The 26,634-nt window shown below is 40.2% G+C and overlaps 1 protein-coding gene across 1 annotated transcript in view; it reads right to left on the bottom strand.

Annotated features, from left to right (window-relative positions):
- HIKESHI (heat shock protein nuclear import factor hikeshi) overlaps positions 1–26,634 on the bottom strand; it is a 499,219-nt gene that overhangs the window by 343,252 nt on the left and 129,333 nt on the right. Inside the window, exon 3 of the mRNA XM_044071200.1 lies at positions 19,623–19,741. Coding sequence (XP_043927135.1) covers positions 19,623–19,741 — 119 coding nt within the window. The remainder of the gene's footprint in view (positions 1–19,622; positions 19,742–26,634) is intronic.

Below are 26,634 nucleotides of genomic sequence, written 5' to 3'. Positions count from 1 at the left end.
TACAAAACAAATGGATTTGTTACATCAAGACTTGCAACAACAGAAGGTTCAGATTACAGGCATAGAAGAGACTGTTAATGATATGGAGAACAGAATCCAGGAAGAAGAAATTAACATTGAGTTTTTGCTGAAGCAGAACACACACCTACAATCCAAACTTGATGACCTGGAAAACAGATCTAGGCTAATAATATTAGGATTTTTGGACTGCCAGAAAATATAGAAGGTAACAACATTACTTCCTTTTTAAATACTTGGCTTCCCAAAACTTTAGACTTGTCAGAAGCATTTTCTTTTGGTATTGAAAGAGCCCATAGGTCCTTATCTAATTTTAACTCTAACAAAAAGTATCCTAGATCAGTTATAGTAAGATTTTTATCATCTTATGACAAGGAGATGGTATTAAAATCTGCATGGGCTAAAGCACATATTAAAATGAATGAGGCAACTGTGCATTTTGACAATGACTATTCTTCCTTGGTAATAACTAAAAGAAAAGTTTTTTGCCATTAATAAGAGAGCTTAAGAAAGCACAGTTCAAAACTTACCTTTTATTTCCTGCCAAACTAAAAATCTTTTTACCTGATGGCCCTAGAATTTTTGAAGACTTGGACTCTGCTTTGCTGTATATTAAAAAAATAAGATATTAGATAAAATAGAAGATATGGAATGGGCAAGTCCTTCGTTCAAGAGGATGGCAACAGGAACTTCTTGGAAGACTTCAGAGAAGCAAAAAAGACTAAAAAACAAATGACATGTTCTATATTTTTTTTCTTTCCTTCTCTCTTAATCTCTTCAAATACAGTTACTGCATCTCCAGAAAGCCACAAATATTTTAAAGATTTATTCAAACTTATTTTTCTGTGCAAAGAACTGTTTTGTTTCATAAATAGTCAAACTCTCTGAGGAACAAATAACATGCTATCAATCAACTTGTTTCTCTTTGTGATAAAGAGACCTAAGGTTAGTAATTTGATACATTTTCTTTCTCTTCTTGTTTTAAATAATGGCATTCTTTATAAACTATGCATTTAGTGAGGGGTGGGGGAGGGCAAGGAGAGAAGTATGATGTAAAATATGGAAAAAGTGAAATAATAACTTATTAGTTCTTTAAAACTATATATGCTGTTTAAACACTGTTGCTAAATATTATATCATGACTTTATTGCTTATACATGATTACAAATATGTCATGATATAATTGCAAATAATTAGAACTAAAATAGTTGTAAGTAATATGTTTCATGTTTAACTTTATTAATACAAACAGCAAGTAATATTTCTTTGTAGATACTCTTTGTAGCTTCCTTTTTTTCTTTCTTCTCTCTTTTTTTCTCTACTCTCTTCCTTTTCTTTTTTTTCTCTCTCTCTCTCTCTTTCTCTCTTATAAGTACAGTTATATGCTTCTGATAATACTGATATATGTATATAATAAGATTTGTATGAAAAAATGAAATAGGGCATATAAAAATAAGTTGTATAATATGTTAAATAACCGTAGGCTTGGTTTCACTGTCATAGAGACTGTAATGACTTGTAAAATACTTTGCGAAGGTTTTGCACTGTTTAGTTTCATTTTTATTACTAAATGAATGTCAGTCACTTGTATTTACTAAAATTCCCGCCAGAATGTTAAGGGAGACAATTTGGGATGTGTGTTACCTCGTGAATAGTGTCCTCAAGTTGTTTTAAAAGCTTCAACACTCAGAATACACGCAGAGAAGCTGAATGCAGTCATTTTGAACTTTGACCCCTGATTTCACACTGACACATCGCAGATTCAAGAAGAACACTGTTCCAGGAAGTAGAACTGCTGTAAATGCGACTTTGTGATGAAAAACGAACTTTATGACATCTAAATGTGAGTTATTCTTTATAACAACTTACTTATTTAAGATGTAATTTATAAAATATGAAAGTTATAAAGATTTTAAATGATTCAGTATGCCATAGTAAGCAAGTGAGATATTTTAGAAGGCATAGAAGGTAAAACATATACACATGTTTTTTGAAAGCTTACATGACTGCAACATATTATTGTATATAAATACTTATGATTTAAACATATATAATGTTATAAATCATTTGACTTATCTAATTGACAAGCACAAGTATTATTATGATTATATCTTAGAAGAAACTGTCATGTGACATTTTAAAGCAGCAGTTCAGATATATAAAATACAGATGGCTTTCTTCACAATGATTTATGTATAACTAGGAATTTACATTGCTGTGCAGTATGACTTGTAAACATATGTATTAGTATAAATATTTTATTTACTGGCAATAATAAGTATGAGAAGAAAGCTTTGGTGCAAGTAATTTAAAGTTTTTAAAACTGTTAACTGCAACTGTTAACTGCATTTCTATGGCAGAAAGTAGGAATACCCCAATATATGTAATGTCTGAACCATTATAGCCTAAGTTATTGAATCCAAATGAACATAAGAACTTATTTTTACAAACTTTTAATAAACTAATATATAGATATGCCCCTTTTTTTTTCTCTCTCTCTCTCTCTTCCTTTCTCTCTCTCTCTTCTCGGTTCCCATTATCAAGTTTATTAGAATGCTATTTTGATTATGAGTGTATTTTACAAAATAGATGTACATAGTAATATGAGCTGTTTCTAAATGTTCTTATTTGTTTATATGAAGCTGATTTATAAATTGTTTAGCTTTGTCTTACTAGATAATCTAATTAAATGAGGTTAACTTTAGTTAATAATAGTTAGTATTGAATTGATATGGTGGCAGCTGAGGTACTGCTGCTTAGGATAGGGGGATAACTTGAGTGGTATGTGCTACTCAAAGTTGGAGTTCTTAACTCCAGGCTGGGTGCAATGTTTAATCCTAATATTATTTTCACCTGTTTATTGTTGTTTGTATATAGTTCTGACATCCACAACACATTTTATAAACTTACTGTCACTACAAATAAAAGTAAAGCTTATACAAAATCTCATAAGATTTTCAATAAATACAGCTATAATTAATGGTACACCTAAAGGAGGAGGTATAATATCATTTATTTTGTTAATTGTTATTCTGATTATATGTTTTATATGTTTATAAAAGCTAAATGATTTCTCTAAAAGGAATTTCTTTAAACATTAATGGACTGAATAACCCATGTAAAAGGGCAAGTTTAATGAGATACATTAATTTGCATAGGGCCAACTTAGTATTCCTTCAAGAAACACATCTCCTGAAAAAGGATATTGATAAATTAGCCACTAATAAATATACAGTCTTGGTTAGTTCAGAACACACTCAGAAAAAAGAGGAGTGGCTATTTTATGGAATAAAAGTATGCCCATACCTAAAACTATTAAGTCTTATAAAGATGATAAAGGAATGTTTTGTATGGTTACAATACAGATTAATGGAAAGACATATACATTAATCAATGTATATTGGATACCAGGAATTGGCATTAATACAGTGAAACACCATCTCAATAAGATCATATCATTTTCTATAGGAAATATTATTTTAGCAGGTGACTTTAATTGTATCCTACATGAAAAAGATACTACTACTATAGGAAAAAGGAAAATTACATCTAATGCAAAACATTTAAAGGATTTTGTTAATTTATATAATGTGAATGATATTAATAATCAAATAGATTCAAAATCATTACCATACACTTTTTTTCTAATAGATATAAAACTTATTCAAAAATAGATAGAGTCTTTATTTCTAACCAGATGGTTACAGAGTTAATTAATTCTAAAATCATTTTGTGTCCTATATCAGATCATAATTCAATTGTCTTTGAGTTTATGATAAAAAGTACTTACAATGTTCAGATCAAAAGGATACCAGCATACTTAACTCAACTAAAAGACTATAAAGATTATATACTTTCAGAAGTGCAACATTTTTTAGACTTAAACAATACACCTGAAGTCTCCATTGTTTATGTTTGGGATGCTTTAAAATCATATTTATATGGACAAAGTATCAGATGGTATAATAATAAAAGGAAATCTTGGGACAAGGAATTACTAGATATTCAAAGCAAATTAGACTCATACAAACATAATAATAAAGAAAATATTATGGACAAAAAAGTCATTGAAGAAATAAATAAATTAAATGAGAAATTCAAAGAAATTTTAACTCATAAAGTTAAAATAACATTAGAGAAATATAAGTTTTTGTCTTACTCAATAAGTCCCAAATACTTACATAGACTTAAAAATAAAACAAAAAGGTTGAATAAACAAAATCATATCAAAGAATTTTTCTCTCCAAGGAAAAAGAAGAATGTTTCTAGTTTACCAGAAATATTAGATGAATTTAGAAATCACTTTCACAAAATTAATCATAATAACATTAACATGGAGCCTAAAGATAAAATAAAGAAATGTATAACTACAAACATGAATAAAAAACTTAATAAACAACAGACTAAACTAATGGATAAAAATATTTCATATACAGAGGTTATTACACAAATAAACAAGCTTAAATCAAACAAAGCACCAGGTAATGATGGTATTATACCAGAGATCTATAAAATTCTTCCCAAAAGTACTTACTCATTAATACATAAGGTTTTTATTTTGGCCCAAAATGAGTTAACAACTCCCCCATCTTGGCAATACACATTTATTTCACCAATTTTAAAACCTAATAAAGACCCAACCAGATGCACTTCATATAAACCTATTTCATTACTTAATGTTGACTATAAAATTTTTATGAGTATTTTTTCTGATAGATTAAAGACAATCATCCCAGGCATTATAGATATAGACCAGACAGGCTTTATTGTAAATAGAAATACTTTTGATAATATAAGGAGAACTTTAACGTTAACTGATTTTGCAAATAGGAAAAAGAAAGATTTAACACTTATTAGTCTCGATATAAGTTCAGCATTTGATTCAGTAAGTTGGGACTACTTGTTTATCTTACTGAAGTGCACAAACTTCTCAGATGCATTTGTAAATCTAATTGAACATCTATATAAAGGAGCATTGGCTTGCATTAAGATAGGAACATATGTCTCACAAAAAATACCCATTTTAAAAGGTACAAAACAAGGGTGTCCACTCTCTCCACTATTATTTACTTTAATAATGGAGCCTTGGGCTAATTTGATCAGAAACAGTACTGATATAGAAGGATTTGATATAGATGAAAATACAATATCTAAAATTCAACTTTTTGCAGATGATTTTCTAATTACATCAGCTGGATCTAACTCTTCTATGCAGTCCTTATTTGATAAAATGATGGATTTTAAAAATATCTCTGGTTTAATATTCAATGAAGAAAAAACTAAAATATTACCAATATACGCACGAAAAAATGTCCTCATTAATGATTTTAACAAATATATACCCAACTCAGGTCAGATAACTTATTTAGGTATAATATTAACTAAAGATATCAAATCTATTATACATAATAATTATAGTACCTGTCTTCTTAATATACAAAATCTTTTCAATAGCTGGAACAATATGTTTTTTACCATGGAAGAGGGACTCACAGTTATTAAAATGATAGTATTCCCTAAGATATTATACTTAATACAATCAATAATACTCCCATCTACAAAAATAATTATTAAGAAATTGAATTCACTAATGTTAAATTTCTTATGGGCACCTAATAGACCTAGGATTGCATTAAAGAAACATACTAATAGCTGGTCTCAAGGGGGCATTTCATTTCCAGACTTTAATTTATATACTATCTCTTCTAACTTCATGAAAATCTCTTTAATATATAAAAATATTATTGTAAATAACCCCATGTTATGGTTACTAAAAGAATTTTGTACTTCATCCATTACACCAAAATATGTAGTTAGTTACCCATTAAACATTATTATCAGTTATCGTAATTTTATATTCATGCATCCTAAGTATAAGGAATGGAATTTTATTCTATTCCCTATAATGTATACACAAGGTATGCTTTTGTCAACCACCTCTGAAAGAACTCTTTTAGTCACAGAGAATGATCTAAAGTATTGGTATCAGTTGCTGTCTGATAATAAAGTAAAAAATTTAGACTTCTTAAAGCAAGAATTTGATTTGAGAGAAATATGTTGGTTAGAAATTCAGACTTTTAGACAACATCTTATTAATAAAATTGATTTAATGTCTTTAACAGTTAAAGAATCTGTTCCAATACTGATTGATTACTTGATATTAAATTTACAACATAGAGTTTCTGATAAAGGTAAGCTCTCATACATACATACATAAAATTATCAGAGAAAAAACTCATTACAGTTCAGATACCTATTGGAATTATTTCATTTCCATTAATGGTGAATCACCAAAACAACAAGATAAACAATATATATTGGAATCTGCTTATAAAACTACTTCTTCCATTAATTGGAGACTTTTTACTTGGAAATTTTTACATAGATCCTTCTATACACCTTTAATAATGAATAAAATAAATAATAAAGACAACTTATGTAAAAGATGTAATGTAGAAATAAATGCTGATTAGGCACATATGTTTTATGACTGTATAAAATTGAAGGAATATTGGAAGTTAATCAATGATTTTTTGCAGGCCCTTTTCACAGATAATTTCATTGTTTCTAAATCACTTATATTATTTAACACACCTGTTCCTAAAAGTGTTAAAAAAGTTAAACTTCCCTTATTATGGTCTATTCTAGCAGTGGCTAAAAAATAATAACCAGAAATTGGATTTCAGATACCCCTCCTTCATTTAATGAATTAAAAATGTTATGACTGAAGTGTGTCATATGGAATTGATGACAATAAAATCAAGAACTACTAGAAAAACATCTTATTATATTATATGGGATACTTTACAAAACCTGTTAAAAAAAATCTTAGTCTCAATAGCATGACATTATAGTTTAATCAATTGATTTGATTTGTAGTGGATGTCTTTGTAAATACTTTGGTTATTTTATTGAATGTTATAACTATTTCTATTTTAATTGCTTGTATAAAATTGTTATGATATTTATTTTGTATGTTAAAAACAATAAACTTGTTTTAAAAAAAAAAAAAAGAATGCCTTACAAAGTCTATGCGCCATTAGACTGGGTTCATTAGCGACGTGAAAAGTGGAAATAGCCGCCAACTGGACTTTAATGGTTGCGGCTGATGAGCCTGACTGAAAAGCATGGAGAGAAATTCCAGAACTGAAGAAATTGGAGCTGCATAAGGATCAATTTGTCTTGCATGAGCCCAGATGGAGAATCTTTTCCATTTACTGGAATAAATCTTTCTGGTCGAAGGCTTTTGGGATGAAGACAGAATATGAACCACTTCCAGAGAAAATTGATAAAGCCTGACCAGTGATGGAACTGGAGTAGCCAGGCTGTCAACCAGAGGGTCTGAAGAGAGGGATGGAACTGCCCTGACATATGAGTCAGTAGATCTGGCTGTGGGTCCAGAATCCAGGGTTCATCCAAGAGATAGGGATGGAGAAAGGGGAACCAAATTTGATGAGGCCAGTGCGGAGCAATCAGAATCATTCTGCTTCACAAGGATTGCGCTTTCTGAATAACCGTTGTCAGCAGAGGAACAGGCAGGAAAGCATAAAGTAGACTGGAGGGCCAATCATGAACTAGAGCGTCCCTGGGTGACTCCCCCTAAGGGAGGATAAGGGTGAAGTAGCTGCTGCACTTGGTATTGAGGGGACTGGCAAACAGGTCACAGCAAGGCTGACCCCATCTGCGGAAAATCTGCTCCGCAACCTGACTGTTCAGGGACCACTAGTCAGGCATCAGAATAGCTCTGCTCAACCTGTCGGCAATCACGTTGGACTTCCCGGGAATGCGCATTGCTACAAGAAAACGTTGGGAAGACACTGCCCACAGCCACACTCAAATGGCCTCTCTGCAAAGGGGGTACACAACTTGGTTCCTCCCTGTTTGTTCAGATACCATACCACCAACATATTGTCTGAGTGGATCGCAATTGTCCCGAGAGGAAGAAAGCTCTGAAGTGCTTGCAACGCTAGTAGCACTGCTCTCATCTCCAAGATATTGATATGCAGATGTATCTCGTGTTCCTACCACATGCCTTGGACTGTCCTGCCGAGATAATGTCCCCCATCCAGTCTGGGAGGCATCCGTGGTCACTGTGGCAACAGGAGGGGATGGAATGAAGGGTTTCCCCACACTGAGGTAGCTGGTGTGAAGCCACCAGCGTAGATCTTGCTTGCACTTGTCTGTGATCATTATAAGATGAGACAGCGGAAGATGTTGTAGAGACCACTGAGCGAATAGCAGCCACTGAAGGAGCCTCATGTGTAGCCTCATAAGAGGAACCAGCATAATTGTTGCTGCCACTGTCCCTAACAATTTGAGAAACGTTTTTGCCTTTACTTTTTTCAGAGGGAGCAACACGTATACCTGTTGTTGCAAACCCTGAATCCTTTCTTGTGGTAAAAACACCCTCATGAGCAGGGTGTCTAACTCAGCGCCTATAAAGGTGACACGTTGCGAGGGCAACAAGGCAGACTTTTCCTATTTTAGAGTGATACCTAATTGTTGACACAGCTTGATAGTGGCATCTCTGGTCTGTATTAGCAGATGCCTGGTGGTGGCAGAAAGGAGCCAGTCTTCCAGGTACGGAAACACTTGAAATCCCTGACGTCTCAAGTGAGCCGTCACCACTGCCATGCATTTGGTGAACACCCTGGGGGCTGTGATGAGACCAAATTGCAGGGCACGAAATTGAACATGACTGGCTCCCAGCCGGAAGCGTAGATGACTTCTGGATGCCCTGTCCATCTTTATATGGTAGTAAGCATCCTTGAGGTCGATGGAGCACATCCACACTTCTTTTCCCAACAATGGGAGAATAGACTGCAATGTGACCATTCGGAACTTGGACTTCTTCACGTGGAGCTTCAAGCGGCTGAGATCCAAGATGGGTCTCAGGTCCCCTGTTTTTTTCGGCACCAAAAAGAATCTGGAGTAAGTCCCTAATCCGATCTGGTCTGAGGGGACATGCTGGATGGCTCCTTTTTCTAGCAGCTTTATAACCTCTGAAACTGCGGAATCCCTTTGATTGGGTGGAACATCTGGGATTCTTTTGATCGGTGGGTCAGGAAAAGAAAAGGGAATGTGATATCCTCCGGAAACTATTTCTAATACCCACTGGTCCTGGGTGATGTGTTGCCAGGCTTCTGGGTATAGTGAACTATGACCCCCGACTGGCTCCGGAGACACGTAGTTGGGCCTCCCATCAGGAGCGCTGGTAGGAAGAACCACGAAAGTAGTCGAGGTCTCCCTAATTACACAGGCCTCCTCTACCTCTAGGGTGGCATCTACCTGAGTTACCACCCCCTCCCCTGCCATTGGAGGGGGAATCACTTTGTGTGTCATGAAAAAACCTCTGCGATTTCTTGAACCACATTTTTCCACTCTTCTGGACCTTGGGATAAGGTCTAGAAGGTATGGAAAAACAGACTCCCATGGCAGACAGAGTTTTTCCCTCTTACTCGCACCTAGTGAGAGTGTCCTTCACCTTGATTCCGAACGAGGAACCATCAAACGGGGCGTTTGTGAATGTAGACTTGAAGGCCTCCGCGAAATTACAGAGGCGCATCCAGGAGTGCCTCCTGGGAGAAACTCCAGAACTCGCTGCCCTACTCGATCCTTCGGCTGCGTAAGAGATCAGCCTCATGGAGGAGTTAGCAATAGAATTTAGGGTAGACATCTGAGCGTTGACTTTCTGAGCCACTGCGTCAGAAATGTTACCTTGCACAGAATCTCCAAGCTCTTTCAGGAGATCTCTTTGGAGCCGTGTAAAATGTGACAAGTAATTTAGCGACCGCAGAGTAAAGGCCGCTGAAGAAAATATACGCTTCCCATACCAGTCCATGGTCCTAGACTCCTTGTTAGGCGGATGGACGGTAGATGAAGTCTCAGCCAGTTCCTTCTTGGTGGCTGCTGCCACCACCATGGCATCTATTGGAACGTCCTTCATGAGAAACTCTGTCAGCGGGGACGGGCAGAAATTTGTTGGCTCTCCTGGGGACTGGTTTCACAGTGTCAGGGGTTTCCCACACCATTCGACAAACCAGATCCAGGAGTTCGTCCAAGGGTGGAGAAACCCAGGAGGCAGAGGGTTGAGCCCCAAAGGCCTTCAGGAACACAGGCTCCTCCTCGGAGGGGGGTTTAGAGGGTCAGTCGCCTCTCTGCTTCAAGATCTCTAGGATATCAGCAAGAGAGGACGACTTGGGGGACCCCTCTGATTCCTCGAGGTCGGTGTCTGACGCGAGAGACTTTTCCTGGGAGTCGATGTGCTTCCTCTTGCATGTTCTTTTTCTGGGTGGCTCCTCAGGCAAAATCCCTGGGGGACCCTCAGAAAATTTGGGACCACTCATGGAGGTATCCTGAGGCCTTGGGTCTCCACTGTCCAAGGATAGGGGGCGATCAAAGACTGATACCGGAGCTGGAGGGGGTAGAGTGTCAGTGCTGTATGATGCAGCTGAGGACCTGGCCAGCACGCTCCGCATGACTTTGAAAGCTGGTCCCCCCGGCTCTGAAGATCGACCAACCGTTTAAGCCCTCGGAGCAGAAGGGACAAGGTCCGAAGCCGAAGCAAGGGTCAGGCTCACCTGAGCCGAAACACCGAGAGGGAGGCTAGGAGCCGAAGAGCGTCCTGAGACTCTCCGCTCGTGTCCGACTGAGGAACCATGAGTCCTGGACCCCGTGGATGGAGCCGATGGAAATGGAGCAGAGATCAGAGCCGATAAGCCAGGATGGGCTATCGGAGCCAACCCAGAAGCATCAGACGGCGCCAACCTCTCTGGCTCGGAAGGCTGAGATTTGCTCGGAGGAGGATCTATCGACGATGGATGGGTGACGGGCTCCGGAGCCGACTGGGCTGGAGCCGAAAGCAATTTAGTCAGCACCGGTGATTGGAGCAGTCTCTGCACCACTCTATCCACATCCACATCAGAGAGAGTCCTGGAGGACCTAGAGGACAAGGTAGGAGATCTAGACCTCCTCTCAGAAGAAGACCTGCGAGTAGAAACCGGTCTAAAAACTGGAGACTGGCTCTGAGCTAGTATCTCCGTCACTGGCTCCAAGAGGATGGGAGCCAATGTAGGTCCTGTTGATTCACCAACTTCCTTCGGCACCAAAGACAGTAGAGCCGAGGATACCACAGTAGACTTAGAAACTTTCTCCGGAGGCTCCGATAAGACTGACGGAGCCGGAGATCGTTTTTTTGCTTTGGAGGTTTTGTCTCTTTTAGAGGGAGAGGACTTAGCACTAGAAGACCTCTCCAAATCTTCCTCAAAGGAGGGTTTCAGTAATCCCTTCAGAATTAGTTTGTTCTTCCTTTCTTGAAGAACATGAGGGCTGAATGTGTGACAGAACGCACAAGACTCTTGAAGGTGGATAGCCCCCAAACAATAAACTCACACAGAGTGCCCATCAGTAATCGACATCTGATACCCACATTTACTACATTTCTTGAAGCCTGAAGGCTTATGTTCTTTTGTATCCTTGGACATGATCATCAGGACACTAAACACAACACAACAGCCAAACCCGACAACAGCAACAAAGTGTGGGAACTAGACACTAAATGGCCCTGACAGGAAACAAGGGAAGGACTAGGTCCTCTAACTTAAATGACCCTAGCCCGGAGGGATAGGGTACCGGATAGGGTACATAAAAACAAAATGAACACAGAAGGGAAACAGATAAGTGGAAGACTAGGTCCTCTAACTGAAACGGGCCTAGCCCATTGGGAGATACCTAATGGGATACCAAGACAAAAACTAAGACAAAGGCCATGAAAGGCCGCACAAAAAAAACTTCTACAAACCAACAACACACACACCTAGCTATGAAGATAGCTTTTGGAGCAACAATTTTGGTCAAAGAAGAAGAAAAGTTATACTTGGCCACAGCCAAGAGTGAGACCACGTCTGAGCTTTCCGAGCAGCAAATTAAATCTGGGGAAAGGGAGCAGTGAGGCATGGGATACCTCTTAGCCTAGCCAATTGAAAGACTTCGAGCTAGAGTATGGCCGAGTCGGAGCTGAGGTTCGGCTCCATACCCACGGGTAAAAATGTAGGCGAGATTGGACTACATAACATACAACATTCTGAGGCACAGGACCACTGGCATAAAGAAACAAGCAGAAAATACCACAAACTCTAGATGACTATTGCAACTGTAACTTTTAAGTCCACAGGATCTTATGGATAAGGGAGCAAGTATCGTCACACCCACCCAAGAAAGAAGAAAAGTGACCTTTGAAATGGTGTTTTTATTGCTGTGGGGGAGGGGAGAACACATTCACCCTTACAAAAGCATGTCAGTATTTTTTAAAAATATGTTACTAGTAGTTCAAAGTTTTTCTTTTTTTTTTTTCCTGTTACATCAGTGAGTACAGTGCTGCCTTCTGTTATTTTGACAGGAATCTGAACACTATAGTCTTGTGATGAAGGTAAGGGCTACACATGCAACATATGGCAGGAGAGCCAAAGCTGTCATACTGCAGAGCTCTCTATTTCACTCAAGGTCAGTGTATGGCCTTGGATGCTCCCCCAACATCATCCAGTAAAGCAAATCCCTTCCCATAACATGGTCTAAATCTCTGACTATGAAAAAAGGTAATTTTATAAAATTTACCGAAGTACTTTTTCTAGAACAGATGCATCTCAGATCTCTACTCTCAAATGAAAATAATTTCTCCCAGGTTTCACTTCTTTACCAAATCACAAAACCAACATAAAAGCACAACCCCTGCAATTCGTGCTAAACAATAGCAGAGAAAGTACAATCTACTCAAAAACACCAAGTGCTTGCCTGTTTTACCTAGATGTTTTGCCGAATCACAATTACTAGTACTCTCTGCAAAGTAAAATGTAAAACTACAGAAAAAAAGTTTAAAAGCAAGACTAATGGCCCAAATTTAAAGACTTCGGTCAGGTTTAAGTGACTTACTCTAGTGCAGTGCCAGCTTTATACATAGCCCTTACAAATGTCACTTACACAGAGACAGAAAATCTTCTGGAATCTGACCATTATTTTTACATGAATTACAGAGCCCCCAGATTACTTAACCACAGTGGCCAGTGATTCCTGCAAAGAAAGCCAAATTTTATGTGAATTACATGCCCAGATAATATAGGCTACTGCACAACAAGCTGTGACTTCTGCATGGAGTGTGAAATAATCCCCTAAACTAATGGGCTGTTTAACTTCAGCCTGCTCTTTCACATGTCTGTGCTCAGCAAATCACAACAGCCCAACAGACCTTTCCTTACTGAAACAGCTATTTTGCTTTTTATTCACTCATTTTGTTCTTAAGACTCATTGGGAAGGTAACTGAAAGGCTGCAGAAGGAAGCCTGGAGGCAGTATGTTAACTATCTTTCTTTAAACAAAATGTATTAATTCCACTCAACACCTGTAAGCAAGTAAAAATGTGATTCAAGTACTCTGAAGATCCACCATCTTCCTCCTCAACCTGACCCTCTAATTCTGTTGATAGTGGGTATGTTACAGATGTCAGCTTGTTGAAGTTTAATAAAAAATATATACGCTTAAATATATACGCTCTCTAAAATAATTTACCAAAGTTCTAATAAACTAAAAGATAATAGATATATTCCGGCTAGTAAAACCATTTCCATAATTTCAGAACAAACATGGTTAGCACACAGAATCAGATGCACTGGCACTCTTGCGGTCACTCAAACACAGTGATCTTTCAAATGGCAGGAAATAATCACATGGCTCAAGACTGCAGATTTGTTTGACTCCCTAACTAGTTTCTCTACAGAGTTTTTATCAGTAGGTTATAATTTTGAATGCTCTGATTAAAATGGTGAATGTCAAACAGAAACAGGGCATATCCTAAGGGTCCTGTGCTTGTAAATACCTTTTTCCACATTTAACTTAAATTTCAGCTTGTTAGTTCCTTGATCAGGTAGGGAATTGGTCATCATAGACCTTCTGGACTTTTCTAAAGGGCAAAGGTAAATGCAACACATATGGTTACTTCAAAGCCAAACAACATGTTTTTGGCAGACAGCATCTCTATTAACTGTTCCTACTTTTTTTCAGAATATCCCTGGTCTGTTCCTCATAATTTTTTTTTCTGGCAAACTGCCGAGGATTGCAGTCACTAAATAATGACAGGCATCAGAGGTTCAGACTTCATATCCTTAAGAAAATGAAGGAGTGCAAAACCTGTTACTCTAGCAACTAAGTATACAAGACTGACATTTAAAATCTGTCCCTGATTTTGGGGCTTTGTCCCCGGATATTTGTTTGAGTTTTTGCTTTTGCCCCAGTTCTTAAGCTAAGAGGTTATAGGATTCATGCACACAGAATTTGGTTACCATGTTTACCCCTCCGCCTCAAGAGTCTGATGTATTAATTTCATACAAAGTTGTTGTTCGTCTTTCAGCTTTTGCCCGGTAAGGGGTTGCCACAGTAGAATGCCGGTCCGCTAATGATTGGCAGTAGATTTTTACGAAACACCGAGGTGCCAGCTTGACGCCCAACCTTCAACGAAGGCATGCCCATTTATGCACGCATGTCTTTCGAACGCTACCCGACTGTGGGTAGGGCATGCAGACTCCACACAGAAGGCACTCCCAAGCCACGTCGAGAATCGAACGGGAGAACCTCTTGCTGTGAGGTAACAATGCTACCGCCGTACCACCGCGGCAAATGGCTGTAAATAAATTAAAAGAATGACAAATGAAAGGCAACATTAAAATCAACATTCTGGAAATGCATGACAGGTAACCAACACAATCAGCATATTCTTGAGACTTGTATATAAATATTTCACTATACTCCATGCACAATAATTCTGCCATCAGATTTTATCTAGAACCTTATTTTAAAGCTCTGCTTTGAAGGACTCCTAAACCTCTCAATTGTCCAGAATGTCACAGAACTTCCAGATTTTTCCCTCATATATTTTTGGTCAGTTCTTCATAAAATTTGTGGCATTCTAGTAAATCATTAAGGATTGTAGTTGCTCTGCTCAATGTAGAATGGTACCTCCTATACCGAGCCAACAGATATTGCCAATATACTGGCCGGCAGATTCAGTGACTTTACCCCCCCCCCCCAAGAGGGCCAATCACAATACCAGTGGATTGCCAGGCACCCAGTATTACTGCTGCACAAGTTAAAGCAGCACTGTCCATGGGACCTGACAATATCCCCGGCTGTGTTCTACATGAACTACAGAGTGAACTTGCACCTCATGTCTTGGATCAACTTATCCACACCCCCACCAGGGGCAGCAATATCCTAGACTTGGTCATTACCAACATGGGCAACCGGTGTTTCACACCAGAGGTCAATTCCTCGTTGGTCAGATCTGACCACAAGCAAATCACCCTAGACATCCACATCCCACCCCCCATTAGGGAAACCACTGTAAAAAAATTTTTCCAAAGCCAACTTCACGTTTCTTAAGACAGAAGTGGCAAACTTCAAGACACCCATGCTGACGGACAATAGATATACGACTGCTGAATCCTATACAATTGCACTTTATAAGCACTTACATGAGTGCATGGATCGTGCAATCCCTAGCAGAACCAAGATGCGATCCTCCAAAAAAGGAATCCAATCTGGTGGTCCCCTGCCATAAACAAACTCTACAACAGAAGAAAGAAACTGTTGCAAAAAAGAGTAAAATCCCATGATTGGAGGAACTCCCTGGTCAGCCTCAGTAAGAAGCTGAGATCCCTCATAAAATCCTCCAAAGCTAGTTACGAAAACAAAATCGCCACTGATTCTAAAGACAACCACAAAGCATTCTATAGCTATGTCAAAAATCTCAGTGGCAATACTCAGATCTGCTCTGAATTACAGCACAATGGCACTAAATATACAGAGCCAACTGATATTGACAACATCCTGGCAGATTACCCCTCTCTCATCCCCTAAAGAGTCCATCTCTCGACCGGAAGAATGCAAAGTTCCTGTAATCACGGCTGCACAGGTAAAAAATACACTCTCCAAAGCCAAGAACACAGCATCCATGGGACCTGACAACATCCCAGGCTGCGTTCTACATGAACTACAGAATGAACTCGCACCTCACCTAAGTATCATGTTCAATCATAGCCTCACCTCAGGCTTTGTGCCCACTGAATGGTTTCACAGCAATGGTTATCCCACTCCACAAAGGGGGAGCCACCACGGACCCTGGGAACTACCGCCCCATTAGCCTGACGAGCCTGGTCTGCAAGGCTATGGAACATATCATCATGGAACTTATAAACAATGACAGTGGTAATCTCCAAATTCTGGACCCTACCCAGTTCGGGTTTGTAAAAGGCAAATCAAGTCTCCTAAACCTGATAGACTTCTTTGAAGCGGTCACCAAAGCCGTAGAATGAGGGTAAGGTTTTTCACACAGCCTATCTAGATCTCGCCAAGGCTTTCGGCACCATCCCCCACTCTGGAATTATAGATAAACTCACTAAACTAGGAATAAATCCCTATGTCACAAGATGGGTTGCCAACTGGCTCACTGACGGAACCCACACTATGAAAGTAGCAGACTCTAAATCAAACTTCAGACCAGTGACAACTGGAGTACCACAGGGTTCAGTCCTAGGTCCTCTTCCTGTTTGGTATCTACTTCTCTGAAGTACAGGCTAACACAGAATGTCTTTGGCTAACAAAGTCTGCAGATCACTGCAAACTAGGAGCCATAATCAAAACTCCTAATGATGTGGACATCCTACAAAAGGGCCTCACAGACAGATGTCTGGTGACAAAGCCAAGGCCTCAAGCTCAATGCCAAAAAGTGCATTGTCATCCCTTTTGGTAAAAAAATTTGTACCCATGAACTACCACATAGGCGGTAGTCTACTCAACACCAAAAGTGTGATAAGAAACCTTGGGACACAGGTGGACAGTAGTCTTTCCTTTGATAATCACATCGCCACAGTAGTCAGGAAATCCATCTACATGGCACACCTCATCACAAAAGGTTCGTCATCCAGGAAAAAAGAGGTCATTGTTCCCCTCTAATCATCACTCATTAGACTCATTATAGAGTACAATGCCTCCTTTTGGTATGTACCTCACAAGACATCTACAACAACTGGAAAGGCCACAGAAATACCTCACAAAGAGGATTACTGGCTTCAAACAGATGCCCTACGCAGACCGTTTCAAAAAACTCCAGCTTTACTCTGTCCCATATCGCCTACTCAGAGGCAATCTCTGCCTAACATACAAAGCTATGTCAAACCCAGAGCTGTTGAACATGCTCCACTTAAAGAAGTCACAATCCCTCCGTGCTACACGCTCTAGGGACCTAAACCTTGTCATCACAATAAACAGAACATGCTGGAAGACAGATTCCTGTCTCAGAGACTTCCCATACTCTGGAACAAACCTATATCAAACAAATCTCCTCATTAGCACTCTTCAAGAAAAATCTTGATGATTGGATGGGAGATAGGAAATTCACCCCAGGGATCACTTCTGTGGTTCTGTTTGACAGGGGCACAGAAAAATTATTTTCTTGGGTGGCAAAAGTCAGGGTACTGTTTGGCTAGGCTTATTATAGGCCCTAGGGCCAATAGCCTAGTACCTACTTATGAACCTGTGTGCCCTGTTCAATCACAGCCTCACCTCAGGCTTTGTCCCAACAAATTGGCACACTGCTACAGTCATCCCTCTCCACAAGGGAGACAGAACCCAGGAACTATCACCTCATTAGCCTGAGTCTGATATGCAAAGCTATGGAACGATCATCATGGACCTAATCAACAAGGATATAGGGAATCTCCAAACTCTGGATCCTAGACAGTTTGGTTTTGTGAAGGGTAAATCATGCCTGCTCAACTTGATTGACTTCTTTGAGTCAGTCACCAGAGCTGTGGATGATGGCAAGGTGGTTCATACAGCCTACCTTGATCTGGCCAAGGCCTCTGACACCATTCTCCACTCAGGAAACATAGAAAAACTCGCTAAGCTAGACATCAACCCCTATATCACTAGGTGGGTTGCAAACTGGCTCAGAGATAGAACTCACAGTGTGAAAGTAGCTTACTTCAAGCCAGACTGTTGACCAATCATGAGTGAAGTCCCACAAGGTTCGGTCCTAGGTCTTCTCCTGTTTGGTACCTACTTTTCTGAAGTCCAGGCCAACACAAAGGGATTCTGTCTGACAACGTTCGCAGATGATTGCAAGTTGGAAGTTAACAACAACTCCCCAAGTGCTGTTGACATCCTACAGAAAGGCCTTAAAGAGATCAATGACTGGTGTCAGAACCATTGCCTTAAGCTCAATGCCACAAAATGTGTCGTCATCCCCCTTGGGAAAAACCCAGTTCCCTTGAATTACCACATCGATGGTAGTCCACTGAACACAGAAGGCGTTATAAGAGATCTTAGGAACACAGGTTGACAGCAACCTCTCTTTTGACCACCACACTGCTACTGTGTTCAGAAAATCCTTCTATGTGGCACATCTCATTACTAAGGGTTTTTGCATCCAGGAAGAAAGAGGTCATTGTCTCCCTCTACACTTTCCTCATTAGGCTAATCATTGAGTACAATTGCCCCATTTGGCATGTACCTCACTAGACACCTGCAAAAGAGAATCCTAGGCCTTAAACACTTGTCTATATGGACAGACTCAAAAAACTCCAACTATTCTCCGTCTCATATCACCTACTTAGAGGCGATCTCTGCTTGACTTACAAAGCCATATCTAACCCAGCTCTGTTAGAAATGCTACATCTAATGAAATCCCAATCCCTCTGCACCACATGCTCCAGAGACCTCAATCTCATTACTACGATCAACAGAACATGCTGGAGGGATAGGTTCATAACCCAGAGACCGCATGCTATGGAATAGACTTCCCATACATGTCAAGCAGAGCACCTCACTGGCCCTCTTCAAGAGAAAGCTTGATGAGTGAATGGGAAATAGGAAATTCACCCTGGGGATCACTCCAGTGGCTCTACTTGACTAAGGCACTAGGAACTAAGGTCGGGTGGCATGATGCCAGGGTAATCCTATGGGCTAGGCTTATAAAGGCTCCAGGGCCATTAGCCTAGTACACACCTATGAACCTATGAAATAATGACAGAGCGTCAGACTTCCTCTCCTGCATTCAGTACATGCTATTACAAAACCTCGGGCATGGATTTTGGGCGTCTGTCCCTTTATTACTTCTGGCTTTGTTCAGAATTCTTGAGCCAAGTAGCTGAGAGGTATGTTCCTATATGCAGTAAATTTACCAAATCGGCACTGAACACACAGTCTTACTTCTGTAACTGAAACTGAAATATATTTTCTCAGAAGCTTTTCTACAGAACAGCCTGCAGTGACATCAGGATATTGGGAGACTGTTAGAAATGGTTAAATTTTCAACACAGCCATGATCTCTTGCACTGCAAAGGTTCTACTGGTCATCAGCTCAGCCAGCCAGTCAGGGACAGAATTTTACTGCCAATGCAGGTGGCTCTCCATTTTAAAAGAGACAGTACTAAAAAAGTTAAGTCTTTCATATTTACACACTTTGTAGACAGAAAACAAATGATAAACAGCTCAGATAATTGTTTAATGCTTTAGGAAAACTTTAGAACATCAAAATTATATTTGTGTTTTCTGGCTTACCATTTCAAAACAACACTAGCAGGTATGAAAAGCTCTGATGGGTTTGGAGTCATCTGCATTTGAGACACTGTAAAAGATGTGGCATAGTTATAGAAGCTCTCCAACATCTTTTGTGTGAACTAAGAAAATAAGAAAGAATGCGTTAGGAAGTGTTGCAAAACTATTTTTAACTTAAAAACTAAATGCACATCTGGAAATACATCTGAGCACTATTAAAAGGGTAGGAAATTACTAGAAACATCATTAATAACTCAGTGCACAAATGTAAAAACTATTGGCAAGCATGATGGCAAGTAACTGGACTGCAAAATACCATACTGTGCTTATCCAATGGTAAAATATATACATGGGAACAAGCACATTAAGACAAAACTATCAGGAAGGAAGCAAGCAAGAGCTAAAATATGCCATTCATCAAGGAGGAGGACTGTGGCATTTCCAACAATTCCAAAGTACTTAGAAAGCAAGCAAAGCAGTCAAGGGAGTGTATACAATAGTTCTGTAGCACATACAGTCTCTAAATAACTACAGAGTAAGCAGCAGTAAAAGGAAATGATGTGTTTTTGCATTATTCAAGTAAGTCTCAGTACTGGGGTGCTGCTAATCAGGCAAATGCAGGAAAAAAAAAGTCAGGATGACAAAACCCACCTGGCCAGATGTTAGGAGACATCTGAACTTGAACTACATGTATAAATATGATATACATACTGTTACATCCCTGCTCTAGGCCAGTAATCAGAGAGTCTCAATTCTCACCATCAACACTGCTGGGGAGCATTCACTTAGAAAAACATGGATACACAGTAATTTCAGATGCAGCTCTCTGCAGCAAGCACAATTTCCCTTAAGAGCGTACAGGGAGCACATTCCAGTCCAGAGGCTGGGTTTTCCTCACCAGGCCCCAAATAAGACTCCACTTTTCTCTCTGCAGAAACCAGTGCTCTGCGTCCCAGTTCCAAGTAGCTGGCACACGCACACAATGAGATTTGAATCTCACCCGCCCTCCCCTGGGAAAGCCGTCAAAGATTTACCTGCTATGCCACCTCCACCCAGACTGTAAGGTAGATTTATTGCCACCAGCCAGTTACTTTAAGGCATTTACAAGGGTGCCCAATTACTCTTGGCAAAATTAATACTTATACAGATGGTAATGTTTGACCAAGCGGCAAGAATTTCAAGAGCATGAAGCCACAGTGCCACGAAATAAATGAAATTAATGTCAAAGTAAGTTATGTACTCACCATAACATTCCATCCATGTTGTCAATTTTCATTTATCCTCAACATACGAGTTTGGTTCCGATCCTCAGAACAGACTCTGTCATTACTACAGCTCGTGAAATCCAAGAACTCTTGAGCCTAACCCTTACCCACAATGCTCCTCTCCTAGTTACCCCAGTGGAAAAAAAAGGAAAATGAAGGGGAAAGGAGGAGGGAAAAGTTGAGGAAGGAATGAAACAGAAAACACAGATCTATTACTATTGTTAAGTACATGTACATAAACTATCATATATGATGATGTCTGTCTGTTCCTCAATGGATGGGACTGAGTCTTCAGCTACTGGAACACCTGGCAGGTTTCATGGAAGGATATTGCGGAGCACAAATGAACCAAAGGAGACTTTTGACCTTGACTGCAAGTCCAATTTACACACAGAAATACAGGTTATGGACAATGGACCAGGTAACAGCAGCACAGATGTCATCAAGAGGTACTCTGGAGAAAAAAACTGCAGACGTAGCTATAGATTTTGTTGAATGAGCCTTTTGAGGTCTGGATAAGGATAAGCCCTTTTCTTTGCAGACATAAGGATACAGTCCAAGAGCCAATGGGACAGCATTACCTTAGAAGCTCTTTACCAATTTTGGCTGAGAAAATGGAGACAAATACTTGATCAATCTTTCTGATTCACTTAGTATGTCACAAACAGAAATGAAGCTGATGATGTGTACATGCAAGTACAGCACGTATTCACACTTACTGGAGAAATTTGGGGAGAAAACCAGAAGGTTGACTGAGGGATAATTCAGAAGCCACCTTAGGAAGAAAAGAGGAATTAGTTCTTAAAGACACACTGTTTCTGTGGAAGACAAGACAAGGGAGCTTACTACATAAGGCAAGAAGTGAGAATCTCCTGACAGAGCTGATGGCCACCAAAAATAGTTTTCCAAGATAAGAATTTTAAGTCAACTTTGGCAGCATGTTTGGGGGGGGGCTAGTTAACACCTGCAATGGAACAGTAATGTCCCAAGGAGGTATCGGGTCTCTGATTGGGGGATGAAGGAAAAGTGCCCACAAGGAAAGCTATGGACAGTCTAAGGGAGGCAGCGGGGGTGCAATTTATGAAAACTGGATATAGCAGCAAGTTGCACCTTAATAATGATGTAATTGTCTACACCATGAGAGATGCTAGAAAATCTAAAACAGCCAGAAGAAAGGCAGAAAAAAGGTTTATTTATTTATTTATTTTTGGAGACCCAGATAGAGAATTTTTTCCACTTACTTTTGTAGATCTTTCTGGTGGAAGTTCTCTGGAAGGAGTTCAAAATGCGAATGACTAGGGAATAAAGCCTGGAGTGACAACCCATCAGGGAAACCACACCTGTCGAGACCAAAAGGGGAAGTAAGGATCACAATAACCATTCTCATCAATGCTTTCTGAAGGAATTTTGGTATCAGATGGATAGGAAGAAAGGCATACAGGAGTCCAGGGGCCAACTGTTTATTATCACTGGAACAGAGTTTCAGGGAAGGAGCATGAGCACTGGATCCAAAGCTTGAGAGTCGTCAAAGCCAGAGCAGAGTCAGATCCAACGATCATCAGCTTAGAAATGGAGGAAACTGACATCTGATCTTATAAGTAAAAACTGGGAAACTAGGTTCAGGGAAGTCATCGTGCCACTGTATCCCATCATCATCAGATCCATCATTGAGCATAACACCCCCACAGGTATGTACCTGACCAGGCGCATACAACTAATGAGCATTCACAGAAGTTTCTCACAAAGAAAAAAAAATGCAAGGCGTAAATGCCATTTCCTGTGCAAATCAGCTCAAAGGCCCATCTCTATACTTTGCTTCCTACAAATTGTAGACAGGTGATTTAGGCCTGACACACAAGGCATCCTTGGATCCTACTCTGATGACCTTTTGCATACTCGCAAAATGAACAGTACCAGAATTACTAGATCTAAGGATTTAAACTTTACTTGCAACTTAAACAGGACATGTCAGAGGGCCAGGTATGTATCTTGAGGAATCATTCTCTGGAATAGGCTACCCATCCATGTGAAGCAGAGCCCTTCCCTAACTATATACAAACACATCCTTGACCAGTGGATGGGAAATTTGAAATTCAGCCCTACTTTGACACATACGTCTCCAATGAACTAAGGGAGCAGTTAAATCACACCCTGACATATTACCCTTGAAATAACCTTTACAGCACAGTAACTTGTGGGATACATTTGGATAGCATTTCTTGGCTTATAAAAGGCCCCCGTGGTCGTTAGCCTAGTATACACTCATGAACCTATGAAACAAATGTCTAGGCAAGACATGCTTGATTAAAAAGTTAATTTCCTGGATGGACATAGGAGCCTCCAGAAGGCAAGGTAGAAGCAATACTTGTCAATCCCAAAATAGGGCTATAAGTTTAGATTTCAGATTTGTGCTACACCATCATGAGGAATGACAGAAAAGCATACAAAAATAAAGCCCATGCCCACTTCTGGGCAAAGCATCTCTTGGGTATCCCCTAGTACAGGGATGAAGGATGAGTTGCTATATTTGGAGTTGGCTGGAGAAGCAGAAAAAAAAAGTTTTGAAGCCAGACAGACCACTTCCGAGTCAGAAGCACAAGCAGCTGAGCCAGTCTGCTAGTAACCTAGCATTTCATGCAAGTAACTGACTACCGGAAACCTGGTTCTGTAGCACAGTGGGATAAAGCAATGGCTGTCCCAGAAAATACAAGTTTGATTAGGGGCTTGGGTGGAGGTATCAAGAAAGGGAGGATGGCAGTGAGAGTGGCCACTGCCTGCTTGCACATGCTGGAGGGAGGCTGAAAATTCAGCTCACTGTATTGTGGACACTTGCTGAAGAAACAGTACTTTGCAGGCAGTGACAGGACATGTGCTTAAGTATTTAACAAGTCATGTAGGTTGACAAGCTTCATGGTACATGTCAGAATGTACACACCCATCCTCAGAGAAAGTTGGTACACACTCTTACATCTACAAACTAGTAGCTACCAAGGGGAGGGGTTAAGCTACAAAAATCCTCACAGCCCCCTGGACTGTCTTCTGCAACTGACCATAAGACCTCACCAGGGAAAGATGCGACTAGCTAACTGCAGTAAGGATAATGGCACAGAGAGAAAAAGTAGTTGGCTAACAAAATAACTGTCTAATGAAACAACTCACTCCCATTCTTTCTTCATTCTTTCAGGGCTTTTTGACCCAAGGGACAGGATGGATGGATTCTACCTTTGCTTGTTGATGTACAAGAGGTATTTTAATGAGCTGCTGCACAAGTAATTGAAGTTCTAGAAGGTATCACATCAGATACACAATCTGCATAACAAGAGACCAATACAGCTGCTAAACGGATGAAAAAAAAACATAATTTCAAGTTAAACAAGAGTAAGTCCCAAGTTTGAAATACAAGGGTCATATTCTGATTAGATTAGGGTAACTGAAGCCTGATACATTAAAACTCAGAGAAAGTACAGTTGTGTACACTTAGCATAAATGTAGATGCAAGTGTTTTCATTGCTGTAGTCATCATTTGTGGGGTTATCCCTGCTGGGTAGCCCTCGGCCGGCCCGAATACCAGAGTAAAGGATTTCCTTCCGGCGTCAGCTGTAGGTCACCTAAGCCTGACGTCAGGTCGTCAGGGCTATGAAGAGAGACAGTCGACGCCATTACATCAGTTTTTCTTGCCCCCAACCTATAGGAGCCCTGCCAAGAAGGCCTGAAGGAGGCCAACCTGGGGTAGGCCATTAGCTATGATGGAAATAAAGAGGGGCAAGATGGGAGGGAAACAGGACTGCAACAGTGAATACACTTGAACATCTACATTTATGATAAGTGTACACAACTGTACTATGTTCTTTGTGTTTTACTGTCACAGTCATCACTTGTGAGAAGATTCCCAAAGCTGAAATGTAGAGTGGAAGAAAGGAAAGGAAGGGAAGGAGCCGGAGTCTGGCTTGTGCTGCTTTAAGTGGAAGCCACAAGGCCCTGCAGGACTGCTGAAGCAAAGCCTGCTGGGGATTTGGAGGAAACAGCCAGTTAGTAGTGTTTTGTGAAGGTGTGAACAGACATTCAGGTAGCAGCTTATAAAATATCCTTGGTAGGAATGCCTCTAAAGAAGGCAGTGGAAGTTGATACTGCCCTAGTAAAATGGGTTCTGACTGATTTGGGAGGTATCTTCCCATAAAAGGAGTAGCAGAAATGGATGCAGTATGATATCCATTTAGAAATGGTCTGCTTTGATATAGGCTTCCCCTCTGCCCCTAGGGTGAAGCTGACCAGCAGCTGGTCAGTTTTCTGAAAGACTTGGTCCTATCCAGATAGTATCTAAGCTGTCTGTGCACATCTAATGTATGGAGAATCCTTTCCCCTCTATTTTGTAGGTTTAGAAAGAAGGTAGGGAGATGGACAGCTTGAATAAGGGTCACGTCAGATACCAACCTGGGCATAAAGGAGGGGATGGTTCTAAGAGACACCCTGTCTTCATGGAAAATAATGAAGGGTTCAATGGCCATGAGGGCCTGCAGCTCGGAAACCCTTCTGGCTGAGGTTATGGCCAGCAGGAAGGCAGTCTTCCAAGAGAGGTGCTTCATTTCTGCAGAGGCAGCTGGTTCAAAAGGAGGTAAAGTCAGTTTTTTTCAGGACAAAGTTCAAGTCTAATGCTGGAGTGGGTGGCCTTCTAGGTGGTCTGATGTGGGACACCCCTGTAAGGAATTGTTTTAACAGGGGATGGGAGAACATAGGTTGATCTGTTGGGGAATGAGCAGAGATAGCCGAGGCATGAATTTTGATAAAGGAGTATGACAAACCCTTCTGCACAAGCTCCGCCAGATAGTCCAGAACCAAAGTGAGAGTGCATGGGTGCTGCTTCCACCCTTCTTGTGGCACCAGGCAGTAAAATCAGTACATGCTATTACAAAACCTTGGGCATGGATTTTGGGCCTTTGTCCCTTTATTACTTTTGGCTTTGTTCAGAATTGTTGAGCCTAGTAGCTGAGAGGTATATTCCTATATGCAGCAAATTTACCAAATCGGCACTGAACACACAGTCTTACTTGTGTAACTGAAACTGGCATATATTTTCTCAGAAGCTTTTCTACAGAACAGCCTGCAGTGACATCAGGATATTGGGAGACTGTTAGAAATGGTTAAATTTTCAACACAGCCATGATCTCTTGCACTGCAAAGGTACTACTGATCATCAGCTCAGCCAGCCAGTCAGGGTCAGAATTTTACTGCCAATGCAGGTGGCTCTCCGTTTTAAAAGAGACAGTACAAAAAAAAGTTAAGTCTTTCATATTTACACACTTTGTAGACAGAAAAAAATGAGGCACCAGGCAGTAAATCTTTTCCATTCTGCGGAATAGGATTTTCAGGTGCTGGGCCTCCTTAATGATATCCAGAACCTGCTTGCTCAAGGGTGGCCTAATATCCACCTCTGGTGTACAAGTCATGCGGACAGGCTGAGTGCTTGAAGATTTGGATGCAGTACTGACCCTTTTTCTTGGGTTAGCAGCTTTTCTGTGAGAGGCAGGCTCATTGGTAGCTCCTTGGTCAGGCTGAGGAGTAAGGAGTATCAGTGCTGCCTGAGCCAGTTTGGGGCAAGTAGGATAGCCCTTGGCCCTAACTCCCTGATCTTTACAAGTACCCTGGGAATCAGTGGCAAGGGAGGGAAGGTGTACACAAAGAGGTTGCCCCAGTGAAAGTAAAGAGTGTCCACGTTCCAAGCTCATGGGTGGAACTCCCTGGAGCAGAACTTG

Source organism: Protopterus annectens, chromosome 5.part0 (assembly GCF_019279795.1).
Source record: "Protopterus annectens isolate FY-2018-M chromosome 5.part0, PAN1.0, whole genome shotgun sequence".
Taxonomy (NCBI): domain Eukaryota; kingdom Metazoa; phylum Chordata; order Ceratodontiformes; family Protopteridae; genus Protopterus; species Protopterus annectens.
Note: the sequence above shows the minus strand (reverse complement) of the source record. Positions and strands in the feature narration are given on the sequence as shown.